This window comes from Prionailurus viverrinus, chromosome D2, assembly GCF_022837055.1.
Source record: "Prionailurus viverrinus isolate Anna chromosome D2, UM_Priviv_1.0, whole genome shotgun sequence".
Taxonomy (NCBI): domain Eukaryota; kingdom Metazoa; phylum Chordata; class Mammalia; order Carnivora; family Felidae; genus Prionailurus; species Prionailurus viverrinus.
Genome location: NC_062571.1, coordinates 34,251,311 through 34,267,994, shown reverse-complemented (window position 1 = coordinate 34,267,994; position 16,684 = coordinate 34,251,311). Strand labels below are relative to the sequence as shown.

The 16,684-nt window shown below is 33.1% G+C and overlaps 1 protein-coding gene across 2 annotated transcripts in view; it reads left to right on the top strand.

The window, feature by feature from the left end:
- The window catches only part of P4HA1 (prolyl 4-hydroxylase subunit alpha 1), an 89,472-nt gene that overhangs the window by 44,398 nt on the left and 28,390 nt on the right, over positions 1-16,684 (top strand). Inside the window, exons 7-9 of one of the 2 annotated variants that reach the window (XM_047825886.1) lie at positions 1,921-2,117; positions 4,651-4,827; positions 7,998-8,068. In XM_047825886.1, coding sequence (XP_047681842.1) covers positions 1,921-2,117; positions 4,651-4,827; positions 7,998-8,068 — 445 coding nt within the window. Of the gene's footprint in view, positions 1-1,920; positions 2,118-4,650; positions 4,828-6,900; positions 6,972-7,997; positions 8,069-16,684 lie in introns of both variants that reach the window. The other variant, XM_047825887.1, reaches the window with a different exon arrangement.

Genomic DNA, 16,684 nt, shown 5'->3' with positions numbered 1-16,684 from the left:
TTTCCAACCCTCCATGTTCATTTGTTTTGCTTCTTAAATTCCACATATGAGCGAAATCATACGGTATTTGCCTTTCTCTGACATATTTTGCTGAAGATTGTACTCTCTAGTTCCATACATGTCATTGCAAATGGCAAAATTTCATTCTTTTCTATGGCTGAGTAATATTTATTCCATTTGGTACTTTTTATTTGTTATAAGTCAAGAATCTATCTGTTAGACAAATTTTATCCTCTCCCTGTTTATACACTAAATAAGTGGCAACTGATTTTCCTCAGTTAATGGTACTACAACAGTGGCTGTGCTACTCTGCTGTATACTCTTCAGGAATTTCAAAAGTGGACCTAACCTAGCTAACTCAGTAAAAAATGTTTATTTACCATGTTGCTATATTAAATATTAACCAGTTTCCTTTGAAATGTTTTGTGTTCTTACATTTCATGTTTAAAAATGATCTTGTGATTTAAAATAAATAGACTGAAAATGTAATTTGTCATATTCAAATATTAGATAATGTGATATCCTTTGAGGATTTTATCACTAGTGTTTTGAACTTGTTTCTCTAAGTATGATCCAGGGACCATGTGCATTGGAATTACTTGGATACATATTAGAAATGAAAAATTTCTTGATTTCCACCCCAGAGCTACTAAATCAGAATCTGTGGACATTGAATTGTATACTAATAAATTCAGGTGACCTCTGGTATATAATGAAGCTTTAAAACTTTTAAAAAATTAATTATTTTTATGAATAGGTTAATATGTGTATTTTAGAAAAGTCAAACAGTTTAAAAGAATTGGCCATCTGAAAATGAACTTCTGATAATTAGGTTATTTCTTGGTTGAGTTAATAAATTGAGATATTAGTTCAAGTACCTTTTTTTCAGTATTTTTTCGTGATTTTTTTCTCCTCACTTAAAGAATATTTTACTCCTTATAGAAAATTTTTAAAAATAAGAAAAGATACGAAGAGTCATCCATAAGTCTATATCACTGAAAGATTTTCACAATCACAAATTTTTTTGTTTCATTATAGTATATACCCTCTTTCCTGCACATACATACTTATCCCATTCTTTTACAAAATTAGGATTATATTGTATATCACAATATATATTGTGAGAAGTTTCTCAAAGACAAAATCTTACAAATGTAAGGCTAGATTTCCTAAACACTTCATTTAATATCACAAATGAGGTTTCTGTGTATTGTTCTTTTTTATTTTTGTGTGTATGTGTGGTGGTTTGGATTTTTTTTTCCTCTAGGATGGGTGGAGTAGTCTAGTCCTCATTTCCCCTACTAAAAGATAGCTAAAAATGATGACTAGCAATTCAGAGGCAGTTAGTGGATTCTGCTTTATTTGAAAATTATATCTTTAGTTTCTCTTTTTCCATCTCACTTAGAATTTGGGGACTGAAATTCACTCAGAAGTAGGCTGTGTTCTGCACTTATAATGTATCTGTGGTGAATGTTGCTTTTGAACTGTATATACACTGTCTTTCCCATGATGATTACATTCAGTCTCAGAAAAATCTTTTCTATTGCTTAAAATAAGTAGAATGAGTGATATTTTAGAATTCATTTGACATCAAACTGATCATAATTATTTCACTGAGACTTTTCTTTGAGAACTTTTCAGTAAGTTCTCAAAGTGGAGTATTTACTACTTTGACATAAATGGCTGATTCCTTCTCCGGAGCTCTTTGTATATAGGGTGACAGTAGGTGATTTACTTCAGCCGATACTGGTTTATACCTGTTGTTTTGGTGTAATGATTTTTATTAGTGCCTCCTTTTACTCTCATAAGTGTCCCGGTTTGAAAGGTAAATTAAATGATCCTGCATTTTTATATTCCTATATTCAGATGCTTGAACAACTATAAACTTAGTCATGGACATGTTTCCTTTCTCTCCAATAGATCCTGAACACCAGAGAGCTAATGGTAACTTAAAATATTTTGAATATATAATGGCTAAAGAAAAAGATGCTAATAAATCTGCTTCAGATGACCAATCTGATCGGAAAACCACACTGAAGAGAAAAGGGGTTGCTGTGGATTACCTGCCAGAGAGACAGAAGTACGAAATGCTGTGCCGTGGGGAGGGTATCAAAATGGTAAAGTGGAAAAGCCAATTGTGTGTGTGTATGAATGTGTGTGTGTGTGTGTGTGTTTGTACATAGTTCTAGAGAGAATCAGAGTTCTTTTATATTTAAGCCTATGTGATAAAAATTAGAATTAACTGCTTAAAGTATTACAGTATACCACATCACCTTATTGTGGGTGTCACACTTAATATGCTCCAGCTGTTAGTAAAATAGTTTTAGAATAAAGCTTTAGAATAAAGAATCATTATTGCATTTTGTTTATTTTTGGTAATATAACTCTTTGCATAGGCCAAAAGAGGTTTATTTTTATAAGATGAGGGATGAGATAATTTAAGGGATAAGATCATTTAAGCTTTATCTTATATCTTAATGCAAAAGAGATTTCTGCAATCTTAATAGAAATAATAACCCATTGTATAAAACAAAGAATTCATCTATACAATAATCTTTTGTGGTTTTGCTCCTAGCTGACCTTGACAAGATTGCTTAGTGAAACATGTTAGTCTATTTAAGAAATATTTAAAACGCAGAAAGGATTTCAAAAGATTTTTGCTTTAACATTTATTTTTTTTAAATACTCAAATGTGCCTATAAATATCCCTTCCTTTATTATATATCTATATTTATGTATTTATAACTCAGAATACCAGTGCTTCAGGGTGTTAATAGATAAAAGACCAAACAAGTTTAAGTTTGGAGAACATAGGTTTTTGTTCAGCCTCAGGACTTTTCAGAGTCCTTTTATGATAATGTACATCACGGATATGCTATACATTGTTTCCCAACATTAATAGATCATGGAACCCTTTTTTTAGGAATATCATGGGGTACTAGTGTTCAGCTGAATGTGGGCATATGTAGAAGGAGTTAGTGAATTTTTGAAGTAAGTACTTTTAAGTTGTAAACATTTGGATAGCGTTGTAAGGTTTTCTCTGCTACTGATAAACTCAAGCTGGACTTTACATTTTGATATTGATGACTTTTTGACATTTGAGGACTTATCGTTGACAGCCTAATCTCTAACAGCAAATGTGTAGATCATATCTATGTTGACACTTTTGATAGCTAAGTTCATGGAGACCTGGAAGAATATGCTTACTTTTGCTTTGGTGCTAAGGAGTAAATATAAGGGTAATAACACTCTGATAGACTCATGAAATATTTTTTTAATTTCACATCTAAATATTTTATTATGTATCTATTGAAGATAAAGATAATCAAAAAACCATTATCATACCTAAAAAAATTCATAATATTTCCATAATATCATGAAACATCTAGTGAGTGTTCAAATTTCCAATAGTAAGCAAATATTTTTTATTGCCCTTAATAACTCTTAAAGAACAAATCAAAATAAAGCCATAGGTATAAAATAGAAGTCTGCTCAATTTGCCAGTTTGTTGATATGACACACACACAGTAACTCTGCCCAAAATCAAAGGATCGTCTTTATCCTCAGAATAGTTAAATTCACCTCATGGTTATATCAAAGACTTATATAAATACATATTTAGATTTTTTTTAAGTTTATTTGTTTTGAGAGAGAAACTGCATGCACGAGTGGGGGAGAGGCAGAGAGAGAGAGAGAGAGAGAGAGAGAGAGAATCCCAAGCAGGCTCCGAGCTGTCAGTGCAGGGCCTGATGTGGGGCTCAAACTCATAAACTGTGAGATCATGACCTGAGCCAAAACCAAGAGTGGGATGCTTAACTGACTGAGCCACTCAGTTGCCCAATAAATCTTTAGATTTGACTCTAGGTAAATAAAGTACATGGAGAATAAACATGAATCATTATTCACTTGTCTTAGTAGGTTAACCTAATATTTAAAACAAAAACTAATATTATTCCTACTTCATATATGATGCACTTATTCAATCAAGAGAAGATTCAGCAATGGAATCACTTATTTAGTTAATATAGGTTGAAAGGAACATTTGTTTTGTCGATCACTCAATTTTTAATATCTATCAATAAAAGCACCTGCCTTCTTTAATAACTTATTTTTTCTTTTTCAGAGTTACTCATTTTCATCTTTGCTTTTTAAAACTACCTAACTAAATCTATTTATTTATGCTATAAGCATTTAACTGGGAGGTATTTAGATAAACCTGATGAGGTTTTGTTTTGTTTTGTTTTATTTCTACTTTTAGAAATTTTTTTTCTGGGTGCTTCCCAGTTAGTTTGTGAAGTTTGGAGCAATGCTGGTCATTCATTTCATATTTTCATAAATATGTCATTATTTCTTTCATATTTAAATATCTCAACTTTATTTTAATGAGACAAGGGTTGGAAGAGAAACCCTACCTTTTTTCTTATATAAGGCCTAACACTTCTCCCAGAAAATAATCATTAATAAACCTTGTAAAGTCCTGAATGTCCCATTTGATGCAAAATACTTGCAGAGTACTGTTTCTTTTGTATAGTCTACCATAAATGCTCTATTTATACACAAACATGATTATTGTTTCTTTTCTGCATAGGAGCAAGCATTAAAAATATTATTACTCTAATATATTTATCATTTTTGTAACTTTATGTTTAGACTCCTCGGAGACAGAAAAAACTCTTTTGCCGTTATCATGATGGAAACCGGAATCCTAAATTCATTCTGGCCCCAGCTAAACAGGAGGATGAGTGGGACAAGCCTCGTATTATTCGCTTCCATGATATTATCTCTGATGCAGAAATTGAAATTGTCAAAGATCTAGCAAAACCAAGGGTAAGTAATTTTTTATCTTTTCTCCTTCTCAGTTTACTTTACCCATGTATCAGTTTTGCCTCTGCAAGTTACAAATATGATAATTGATATGGCAATAATCCCACAGATAGTTTTAGATATTGTTGTCATAACATAATGGAGTTGTTAACTAAGCTCTATGCCAATTTTTCCTTAGTTATTAACACAAGTAGCAAACCCTGCATCTGGGTTTTAAGCACTTAATTATGAAAATCATAAATGAGATTTTTATTGACACTTAAATTTGTGTTTCAGTATCTTCCTGAAAAAGTTTTGTATGTATTTTCGGAACTTTAGTCTCATAGACTAATCAAAGACCAACTTTCTCCTATCTTCTATATTTTTATCTGAAAGAATACTTGAAGTATTTTTATTTCCCTTCTGGCACATTATTACTAGAAAGATATAATTGGGCACAGTCATCATGCTAATTTGAAATAAGGACATCATAGTTTTCTGAATTTAACTCACATAATTTATCTTAAGAAAAACAATTTAATGTAAATACAGTCCCATAAACTTATTGTTTAGCATAGAAATTCTTCTTTTATGAGAATGGGAGAAACACTACCCTTTATGATCTTGCCTTTTTCCCCACCAGCTTGTTCTCATTGAACAAGATCTCCATTTTATATCATTGATAGTAAAATACAAACTGCCCTCACTTTTATAAAGAGACTGTTACACAGGAGTTGGCAAATTTTTTCTATAAAGGTGCAGATAATATATTTTAGGCTTTGCTGGCCATACCATCTGTCACAACTACTCAAGTTTGCCACTGTAGTGCGAAAGCAGCCATAGAAAATATATAAATGAGTGTGGCTGTATTTCAATAAAACTTTGTTTCCAAAAGCAGGTGGCAGTCCATAGTTTGCAGATCCTTGTTATATTAAAAGATTTAATTATCTGGATTTCTGTACTGCAAAATAAACCTAAAGTCAGAATTTTTGTTGTTGTCAAATTTTATGATTCCAAATTGGTACTTTTTGTTTTTTTATCAAAGATTACATTTTAAATGGGAAAGACTGGTTATATATATATATATATATATATATATATATATATATATATATACACACACACACACACACACACACACACACACACATATGTGTGTGTGTGTGTGTGTATATATATATATATATATATATATATATATATATATATATATCCATATCCATCCAAGGGAATTCTTATCACTCTTTCATCATATTGTGCCAGTATTGTCTGAATTCCTATTTTCGTCCATTCTTTGTGGTCTATAAACCAAGTAAACCAAAACATCTTGGTAGAATATTGATTAAGAATGCATTTCAGCTTGGGGATCAAGTCATATATCTCTGGGTTTGGAGACCTCAGTCTTCAAAGGGGATGCCTCAGTTGGATTATTTTAATAAAAAAATTCAAAGGCAATAAAAATTTTATTTTCTTTTGTTAACCTCCAAATCACCCTCCATTTTTTTTTAAAGTTTAAAATCATTATCTTGGCTGTCATCAATTTCTTACTGTTTTTGTACATTTATGAGTTCTTTTCATCTACCTTTCTGTTAGGTCCCAAGATTATTTCACTGTATATGTGAAATATATGAACATATATATTGAAGGAAGGAAAGATAGATTTTGAAACAAATTTTGAACAACATTAACCTTTGCAGACAGTTGCATCACTAAAAAAATTAAAATAAGAGGTTTGAAATGGATCATTAACTGCAAATAGCCATTCTTGTAACTATAAATTAGACTTCACATTTTAGAAATTTTTCTTTCCTCACAGTCCCATCATCCAACCATTGAAAGAAATTTAATTTCTAATCTCTTTTATGTATCCTCCATTCATGCAAAGCAAAAACAAAATTTTTAAAATAACAAAAAAAAATCCAAAAACTAAAAAACTTCCAAGTCTCAAGGCTTAACACAAGATGACTGGAAGTCTATGGAGTTATTTTCTCTTTTCATTTTCCTTTGTAAAAATCCCAGAATTCTGACCGGTTGGATAAATGTGATTCCTTTTTTTTTTGTTTTGTAATGCAACTATTTTGATGGTTGGCTTCACAGCTGAGGCGAGCCACCATTTCAAACCCAATAACAGGAGACTTGGAGACGGTACATTACAGAATTAGCAAAAGGTAAGAGATGTGTATGTTGCATATTTTGCCCTCTAACAAGTGTTTTGTACATCCTACAGGAATTATTCATTTAAGAGAAGTAGGTCATTTTCAGTCTCCAGCTCAAGTCACTGCCTATTTATATACGCATGGGTAAAATGCTTTGTGTTTCACGGGTCTTTCCCTTTAACTAGAAGTTCTCTTTAATCTTTAATTGGTCTGTTATTTTTAGGGAATTAATATGCTTTGCATTTCTCTTCAGGTCAGGAATCCAATCTCCAGGAAATGGCTTGATACTTGTTTTCTGTTTCCTTTTTCTTGCCAAAGGGGGAAAAAAAGAAAAAGAAGCAGCCTGGATTAATCTGGGAGTAGCCTTTGTTTATATAGTTCTCTCACATTCATAAATGCTACAGTGAATTCACATCATCCTTCATGGTGATTGTACTGGCATTTGTTCATTCATCTTGTGAAATACCATTGTCATTTTGAAGTAATCTGTATTCCTCCTGTTGGAGTTATTTTCAAAAACTTGCTGACTTGAAAGCTGGCAATGGAAAGAACAGAGTTATGCTTCTGATCTCAGTCTTCCAACTACTATTATTCATGAACTTAGTTGCCTTTTACTTCGCCAGAGAGACTTAACTACAGTTTTATCTCAGTGAGAGTTTTAAAAAATAAATTTAAAGAGACTATTAACTATTCTTTTGTCACAATACTTAAAGGACATTAAACTTCTAGATCTGAGAAAGCTCCTGTGAAACCCAGTGCTATAAATCATTTACATACAGCTTCAAATGATTTAAAAAAAAAAAGTGAAAGGACAATAAATCTACAACAAAAATATGTCAACCCATTTTCTCTTGATTTGGAAGTGGCTTTTCATTTATTGCCACCTTTCTAAATGTTTTTGCTGATTTGAAACCATTACCTACCATCCAGACCAATCTGAACTCTTCCAATCACCTGTGGCTTGGCAAAACAAAACAAACAAAAGCCCAAAATTGCCTGCTACGTTAGTAAGTCCTTGTCCTTTCTCTTTTTTTGTAGCTGAGCCGAGCTACAGTACATGACCCTGAGACTGGAAAATTGACCACAGCACAGTACAGAGTATCTAAGAGGTAAGGGAGTAATGGAGAGAATTTTAGTCTTATTTGGACTATTTTCTTTCTTGAGAATCTATTTTAATAAAACCCATGATATGGTTTACTAAGACCTAGGCTTTAAGCATGACAACTATGCCTGAATTTTCATGATAGACTAATAAACAGACATGGTTATGGGACAGTTAACAGAGATTTTCTAGAACTAACTTACTAGATTTCAAAATGCCTGCTGAGACTCCCCAAACTCCCCCTGAAATTGAATTCCTATATTGAAGTAAGAGAAGTTCCCAAAGAACCATCATAGAAACAAGGCCCAATTTGGCTTCTGCAGTAAAAGCAAAGATTTAAAAATCTCTAAGTCACCAGAATAGCTATAGGTATTGAGAAAGGGCATGCCTTGAAGGATTCCATAACAAATCTTTTTAAGTCAGTTGGTTTCAAATTCTTTGCTTTTACCAATGTTTAAAGAGAATTTACTTAAGTTATTAGCTGAAAGACCACTGAAATAATTTTAACAATAGATTACTGTGTAACTAATGTGTATAACTTAGAAGGAATCTGCAGAATAAGTGACATTATTCCAACAGAACTCCTTTTCCATCTATTTATTTACAAAGGAGTTTTCTCAGCTCTCATGAAAATGAAAATCGAAATATATTAAGTTTGGTCTCATTCTAGAAATAAGTAATATTTATCCACGGTTACAATACCTAATTGAAAATAACGAAATAAGCTCCTTCCATCTTATTATATCAATTTATAAATGTATTTTTGTTGTAGAGAAGTATAATGTAATAAAAGACTTCTAGGAATAGAAATGTATATCTCTAGGACAAGGCTTCTCAACCTCAGCATTATTGATGTTTCAGATCAGATAATTCTTTGTTGGTGGTGGTTGCCCTAAGCTTTGTACAAGCTTAGCTGCATCTCTGGCATCCACTAGATGCCAGTAACACCCTTCCTCCCAGTTGTGACAGTCAAAAATGTCTCCAGACATTGCCAAATATCCCTTGGTAGGTAAAATCCATCTCCCACCCCAAAGACTTCACCTCTCCACACATGTTGAAAGCCACTATTCTAGTATAAAAATGGAATGAAAATGCAGTTCAAGAGGAAAAAAAAATTTTGAATATTATTGCTGTAAGTCATAGCAAAAGTACTATGAAGGCTGTCAGAATGCATTGTTTCCCTACTCTTTTTTGGGCAAAGCTCTATGTCCTTTATATGGTAATAACCTTTAACATCCTCACACACATTTCCTGGTTTCCTCACTGTCTGCCCTATACTGCCTGCCCGCCCCTGCCCCAGGTAGAAGTCATGGAGAAAATTTAATCTCTGTGATATGTCAGGGAGATGAATAAATGGTAAGGATTTGCAGAAACTAATTTGGATAATGTTTTGATACATGATTTATGCTTCTGTGCATTGTAATTAACTCTAAATTTCAAGTTAAACTTCAGCTATTTTTCCATTCTATTACAGAATGTTATGCATGTGTTAAAAAATAAACCCTTTATTTGTGGGGGTAAAAGAAAAAAATTAACCCATTAAAAATAATATTTTATCAAAGATTATTTTTATTATATGGTTTTAGGCATTTTTACTGTCATAAGGCTTGTATCTAACTTCTCCAGATTTGGATGCTTTTAGGAAGCACATAAAATAAAATTTTCATGAACTTAGTTCTTTGGAAGTCCTTTTTGGAAATTTTTTATATATACAATGGACCTTTTGAAGAAATAGCCAGCCCACAGAGTCATTGGACCCTTACCAATAAGGCAAAATAAATTATTCTTGGAAACTTCTTTTTCCTTAAGAACTAAATATTTCTAAACATTTTGAGCTTATTTTTTTAGCATTCTAATTTTATAGCTCTGAGAAGAATTTTATTGGATTTTTTTTAGAAAGATACAACCATACTTTATATTATATAAGGCAATAGAAGTCATTTAGCCAGCAGCATTAGAAGTTTTAGAAGACTAATACCAGAATAAATTCACCTAATCGCAGCAAAGTGTGCAGAGAGTGTGTTTGTGTTCAAAATTACCTAGTAACAATAGAATTCCACAGCATAGTGATATTTATATTTACCCAAGGAAAATTGTTCAGCAAATCTTTTAAAAATAAAATATATATGTTGAGAGAGGCCGTAACTGTTAAAGAATTGGCTCCATAAAATATCCTATACTTTTCATATTTAACAAATAAAAAGTTTTTGTTATTTTAGGAATTCATTAGCTATGCTGAGACGTTTTCTACCCATCAATGTAAAAATCTGAATTTTGAAGATGCCTACAAGTGAAATAAATGTTTTATGTTTCCTTCATACATTATACCTCTGAAAAAGGCATCTCAAATGCAAAGTAGAAGTATTTATGTGTACTGATGTCAGTTAATGTGGTTCCTTTTGCTGTGGGAACATCTGTATTTTGAATGGGTCAGAAAGGAATCTCAAATATCTGTATTTTGAGAAATTTCTCAGTGATTACATCATCTTCTGAGGAAGGAAAATCTGTTCCAGCATCCTAGCAAATAGAATTTTATTTGGGTAAAGTATCTGTGGAAATCCATTACTGTTTATTTATTTTATTGACTTTCTGAACTTTTGGTAAGGCATCTCTGTCCTTTCCTATATTATCCTTTGCGATATTTAAAAAAAAAAAATCCCAAACTAAAAATTTACTACAGCTTATTAATGGAAATGCTAATAATTTTGGCTGAATCAGAGAAATGGAATTTTAGTTTTGAAAAGGTAAACATTGAGTTACTGAAAAGGCAGTTTAGTTATGTGAGTTCATTAAGTCCAGTTAAAATAATATAAAGAGATTTGCAAATAAACAATCCACTTAGTGTAGTAGAAAAAGCTTCTTTGATTCTGGTGGGTTATTTTTGGAAGTAGTTTTCATTTTCTTACTCTCAAGTACAGATTTCCTACAATAATGACATTTTCTTATGCTTGAGATTTAATGTAAATAAGGAACAAATACAATATAAAAGCATATTAATATACTATAGAAGCAAATACAAATATATTTGAATAATTTCAGATATTTTTAAAATTGGAGTCCCTTTTAACAATGACATTACTCTCTTTTGGGTTGAACAGTGGTTCTCAGATTAAAATAACTGAAATGGACAGATCTATAGTGTTATTTCATAATTGTCCCACTAAAAACCAAAGGGCTGGGATAAATTTCCAGTCTAGGTGATCAGCATTTCTTTGTTAACCATCAAGCGCTTACAGAGAGCAAAACTTTTTTTTTTAAAGACAAGTATTTTTTTTTTTTTAGTGTTTATTTTTGAGAGACAGCCAATGGGGGAGGGGCCAACAAGAGGGGGAGAGAGGATCTGAACCAGGGGTGGAACTCACGACCTGGGGGATCATGACCTGAGCCAAAGTTAGCTGCTTAACTGACAAAGCCACCCAGGTGCCCCAAGAGCAAAACTTTTAATAATTCTTGTTTTTGCAAAAAATCACATAGTGGTTTTATATTAGCTATTTGTAAAATGTAAATTTTCACATGTGTTGAGTTAGAAGAAGGTAATGATACTATTCAAATTATACCACTCACATTTTCCTTTGGAACTTTGTAACATTCTCCAAAACCTCCAAAATGAATTTTTCTATTTACTGAACATGAGGTCCTTATTAATGTATTAGAAATATAGTAATGCAGTATGAGAATGTTGTTCCTTAATCAAATAGAGCATTCCAGTGACATTGTAAAATAGCATATATTAGAAGAATAACAAACACTTCTTAATAAAAAAAATTCATTAGAAAGGAAAAAATGTTGAAACATTACTCTGAATATACAACTTAGCTCTTGGGTTCCTGTGATTAAGACCAAAAGGAATATAGTTTGTGTTATCTAATTAGTAACAGAAAAAAGAAACATATAAAATTATCTGGAGAAAGAGTTAGGGTTTTCTCATGGCACTAAATTGTGTTGTACGGAAAAAACACTGTATAACTTAGTTGAAATTTTTTCTTTTTTTAATGTTTGTTTATTTTTGAGAGAGAGAGAGAGAGCATGTAAGCAGGGGAAGGGCAGAGAGAGAGGGAGACAGTGGATCTGAGAGCTCAATGTGAGGCTTGAACCCATGAACGGGGAGATCATGACCTGAGCTGGAGTTGGACACTTAACAGACTGAGCCTCCCAACAATTTCAATTACAGTTGTACAAACAATAAAGCAATGTTCTTCAAATGATTTATCCTGTTACAGCAAATACTGTAACTTTATGTTCTAACTCTGTTGAAAAACACTGAGTACTTAGAAGAGAGAGCCTTGATTTCTTTTGATTTCATTTAGTCCAGGAATGACTTCCAGATTCCAAGGAATAGACAGTTAATATATAATATAGTATCATCGTCTTCACTGAATTTTTTGGCGGTGTTACAACAATCTAAATTCAGGGCTAATTTCTTAGAGTAGATGATAGGTCTATAATAATGTTGCTGAAGACAGATTAGCAGTTGGGGTCCAGATGAAGAAGATGTTTTAAATGTATAGAGTTCTCCAGCTAAAGAAAATCCTGTTATGTTTTGGAGAGGTTTTCATATGAAAGTCAAATTAAGTGAAATAACATGCATAAGTAGAATTTATTTTCCACTCTAGTGACTATAAGAGAACCACAATTAAGATAACAGTTTATTTTTTTTATGTTTATCTGAGAGAGCATGCAGGAGGGACAGAGAGAGAGGGAGAGAGCGAGAATCCCAAGCAGGCTCCACACTGCCAGCACAGAGCCTGACGCTGGGCTCAAACTCAAGAACTGTGAGATCATGACCTGAGCTGAAAGCAAAGGTTGGACACATCAACCAAGCCACCCAAGTGCCCCAACAGTTTATTTTTTTTAACCTGTAATCAGTCATTAATGACTTTAACTGCTAAGCCTCAGACCTTCTGTTCATATCATTTATAGTATAACAAGTGCAATTTAAATTTTTTTAAAAATCTAAACAATTAAAATATTTTCCTTCTAGGATTAGCAAAAATTTAAAAGATTGATTCTGGCAAGGATTTTCTGAAATGGGCACTCATAGCATACGTTAGGAGTAAAAATCACTTTTTTGGAGAACAATATGACATCATTTATCAAAATGTGAAAGTCATCTAGCAGTTCCACATGTAGGAGTTTAACCTACGGAAATATTCGCACAAGTATGCAAAGATATACAAAAATTTTCATTATAGTATTGTTTGTAATAGAGAAAAAGTAGAAATAATCTTATTTAACCAGTGCTTTATTGACAGACCTTCATGGTCATTTTGGAAGTAAAGATGGTTTATTTTAAAAAGAAAGGCAGTAGTTAAAAGCACTGTGGAATGGGAATGTAAAATGATATAGTTACTATGGAAGAGTCTGGTATTTCCTCAAAAAGTTAAACATAGGATTACTATATGAACCAGAAATTCCACTGCTAGGTATATACCCAAAAGAATTGAAAGGAGGGACTCAAACATTTACTTGTATACCCGTGTTCATAACAGCATTATTCACAATAGCCAAAAGTTGTAAGCAACCCAGGTGTTCATTCATGGATGAATAGATAAATGTTATATATTCATATGATAGAATATTATTCAAAAAGAATGAAATTCCAATACATGCAACAACATAGATGAATCTTGAGAATGAATAAATGAAAACAAGTAAGTGAAATAACACACAAAAGGACAAATATTATGTGATTTTACTTACAGTAAGTACCTAGAATAGAAAAATTCATACAGACAGAAAGTGGATTAGAGGTTACCAGGGCCTGGGAGGAGAGGGAAATGGCAAATTATTGTTTAATGGGTACAGAGTTTCAGTTGGGATGATGAGAAAGTTCTGGAAATAGTGATGATGGTTGCACAACTTAGTGAATATATTTAACACCACTGAATTACACACTTAAAAATGGGTAAAATGGTAAATCTTATGTATTTTTTAAACCACCATATATATATATATATATATATATATATATATATTTTTTTTTTTTTTTTTTTTTTTTTTTTTTTAAACTGAGGTTGTGCTATATGTACTGACTTGGAAAGATGTCAGAAGTATTTTTGGTGGCAGGGGGAAGTATATGTGTATATTGATACGGGAGATGGGAGGGTTGGTAGATTCCTAGTTTTTAAAAAATTCTCTCTGTACATTTGTTTATATACAGGGGGAAATGTTGAGGATATATAGCTATTTATTAGTAGTGTTTACCTGTGAGGAATGGGACTAGGAAAGGAACTTCATATACTTTTGTATTGTTTGAAATTTTTATAAGTATTTCTTTTTTTTTTAATTTTTTTTCAACGTTTTTTATTTATTTTTGGGACAGAGAGAGACAGAGCATGAACGGGGGAGGGGCAGAGAGAGAGGGAGACACAGAATCGGAAGCAGGCTCCAGGCTCTGAGCCATCAGCCCAGAGCCCGACGCGGGGCTAGAACTCACGGACTGCAAGATAGTGACCTGGCTGAAGTCGGACACTTAACCGACTGCGCCACCCAGGCGCCCCAGTATTTCTTTTTTTTATGTTTGTTTATATTTGAGAGAGACAGACAGACAGTGCATGAACAGGAGAGGGGCAGAGAGAGAGAGATGGAGACAGAATCTGAAGGCAGGCTCCAGGTTCTGAGCTATCAGCATAGAGCCCGACGCAGGGCTCGAACTCACAAGCCGTGAGATCATGTCCTGAACCAAAGTAAGACATTTAACTGACTGAGCCACCCAGGCGCCCCAAGTATTTCTTTTTTTAAGTAGCTTTATTGAGATATATACATACCATACAGTTCATCCATTGAAAGTGTACAATTCAGTGGCTTTTAGTATATTCAGAGAGTTGTGCCTCCATCGCCATAATCAATTTTAGAACATTTTCATTACCTGAAAGAGAAATTCTGTACTCCTTAGCAGTAACTACTCAATCATCAATTCACCCCCCTCTAAGCCCAGTCCTAGGTGACCACTAATCTACTTTCTGTTTTTATGGATTTGCCTGTTCTGGAATAAAATCATATAATATGGGGCCTTTTGTATCTGGCTTCTTTCACTTACCATGTTTGTAAGGTTCATTCATGTTGATGTATGTATCTGCATTTCATTCCTTTTCATGGCTGAGCAATATCCCATTGTATGGGTATACCACATTTTATCTATTTTATTCATCCATTGATAGTGGCGTTGTTTCTACTTTTTGGCTAATATGGATATTGCTGCTCTGAAAATTCATGTACAAGTTTTTATGTGAATGTAAGTTTAAATTTCTCTTGGGTATAGACTTAGGAGTAAAATTGCTAGGTCATATGGTATCTCTATATTTAACCATTTGAGGAACTGCCAAACTTTTCCAAAGTGGCAGCACCATTTTACAATCCAACCAGCAATGTATGGGGCATTCCAGTTTCTTCACATCCTCACCAACGCTTGTTATTATCTTTTTGATGGTTATGGCCCTCCTAGTGGGTGTGATGTGCTATCTCATTGTGGTTTTGATTTGGATTTCCCAGTGGCTGATGATGTTGAGCATCTCTTTATTGGCTGCTTATTGGCCATTTGTACATTTTCTTTGGAGACTGTCCATTCAGATCCATTGCACATTTTGGTATTGAGTTATTTGTCTTTTATTTAGTGGTAATAGTTCTTTATAGATTATAGATTCAAGTCCTTATCAGACTTTTGATTTGCAGAAATTTTCTTCCATTCTGTGAGTTGTCTTTTAACCTTATTGATGGTGTCCAATGAAGCACAAATTTTTTTTTATTTTGATGCTATCCAGTTTACCTATTGTTTTGTTGTTGCTTATAGTTCTTTTTTGAGAGAGAGGGGAGAGAGAGAGGGAGAGAGAAAATCCCAGGGAGGCCCCACATTCAACACAGAGCGTGTGGGGCTTGATCCCATGACTGTGAGATCATGACCTGAGCTGAAATCAAGAGTTGGATGCTTAACTGATTGAGCCACCCAGGCTCCCCTGTTATTACTTGTTCTTCTGATGTCATCGCTAAACCAGTGTCTAATACAAGGTCACAAAGATTTACACTTGTATTTTTTTTTCTAAGAGTTTTATAATTTTACTTCTACATTTAGGTCTTTAATCCCTTTTGAGGACTCATACACACACACACACACACACACACACACACACACACACACCGTAGGGAAGTAGGGAGTCCAATTTCTTTCTTTCACATGTGGTTATCCAGTGTCCTTGGACTATTTGTTGAATATAACAACCATTTCTTGCTTTTATAATTTTAAAAGTGTAAAGTGAAAGTTTGGAATGGTAATTTGCTAGAATAGCAAGAGTGAAGGCGTTCTTGGTAGCAGGAGACTTCAGGCTGAAGAGTAAGCATTGTCAAAGAAAAGATTAAAGATAAAGAGGCAATGATTGATAGAATGAGGCCTATGGAGTTAGAAAGGGTAGGTTCAAAAACATAGATAAAAGATCCAGCCATTGTAAGGCTGAAGGACAATACTTCTACCAGAATATAAGAGAAAAGGTACGAATAGATGCTTGTGGTTGCAGGGACGGAAGTTGAAGGTAATAGAAGTAGGAGACAGGTTCTCTGTGGGTGATAGGATGGGACAGGAACAATTATCAGGATGCATTTAGTTTAAAATTTTAAGAGAATATTTACCAAT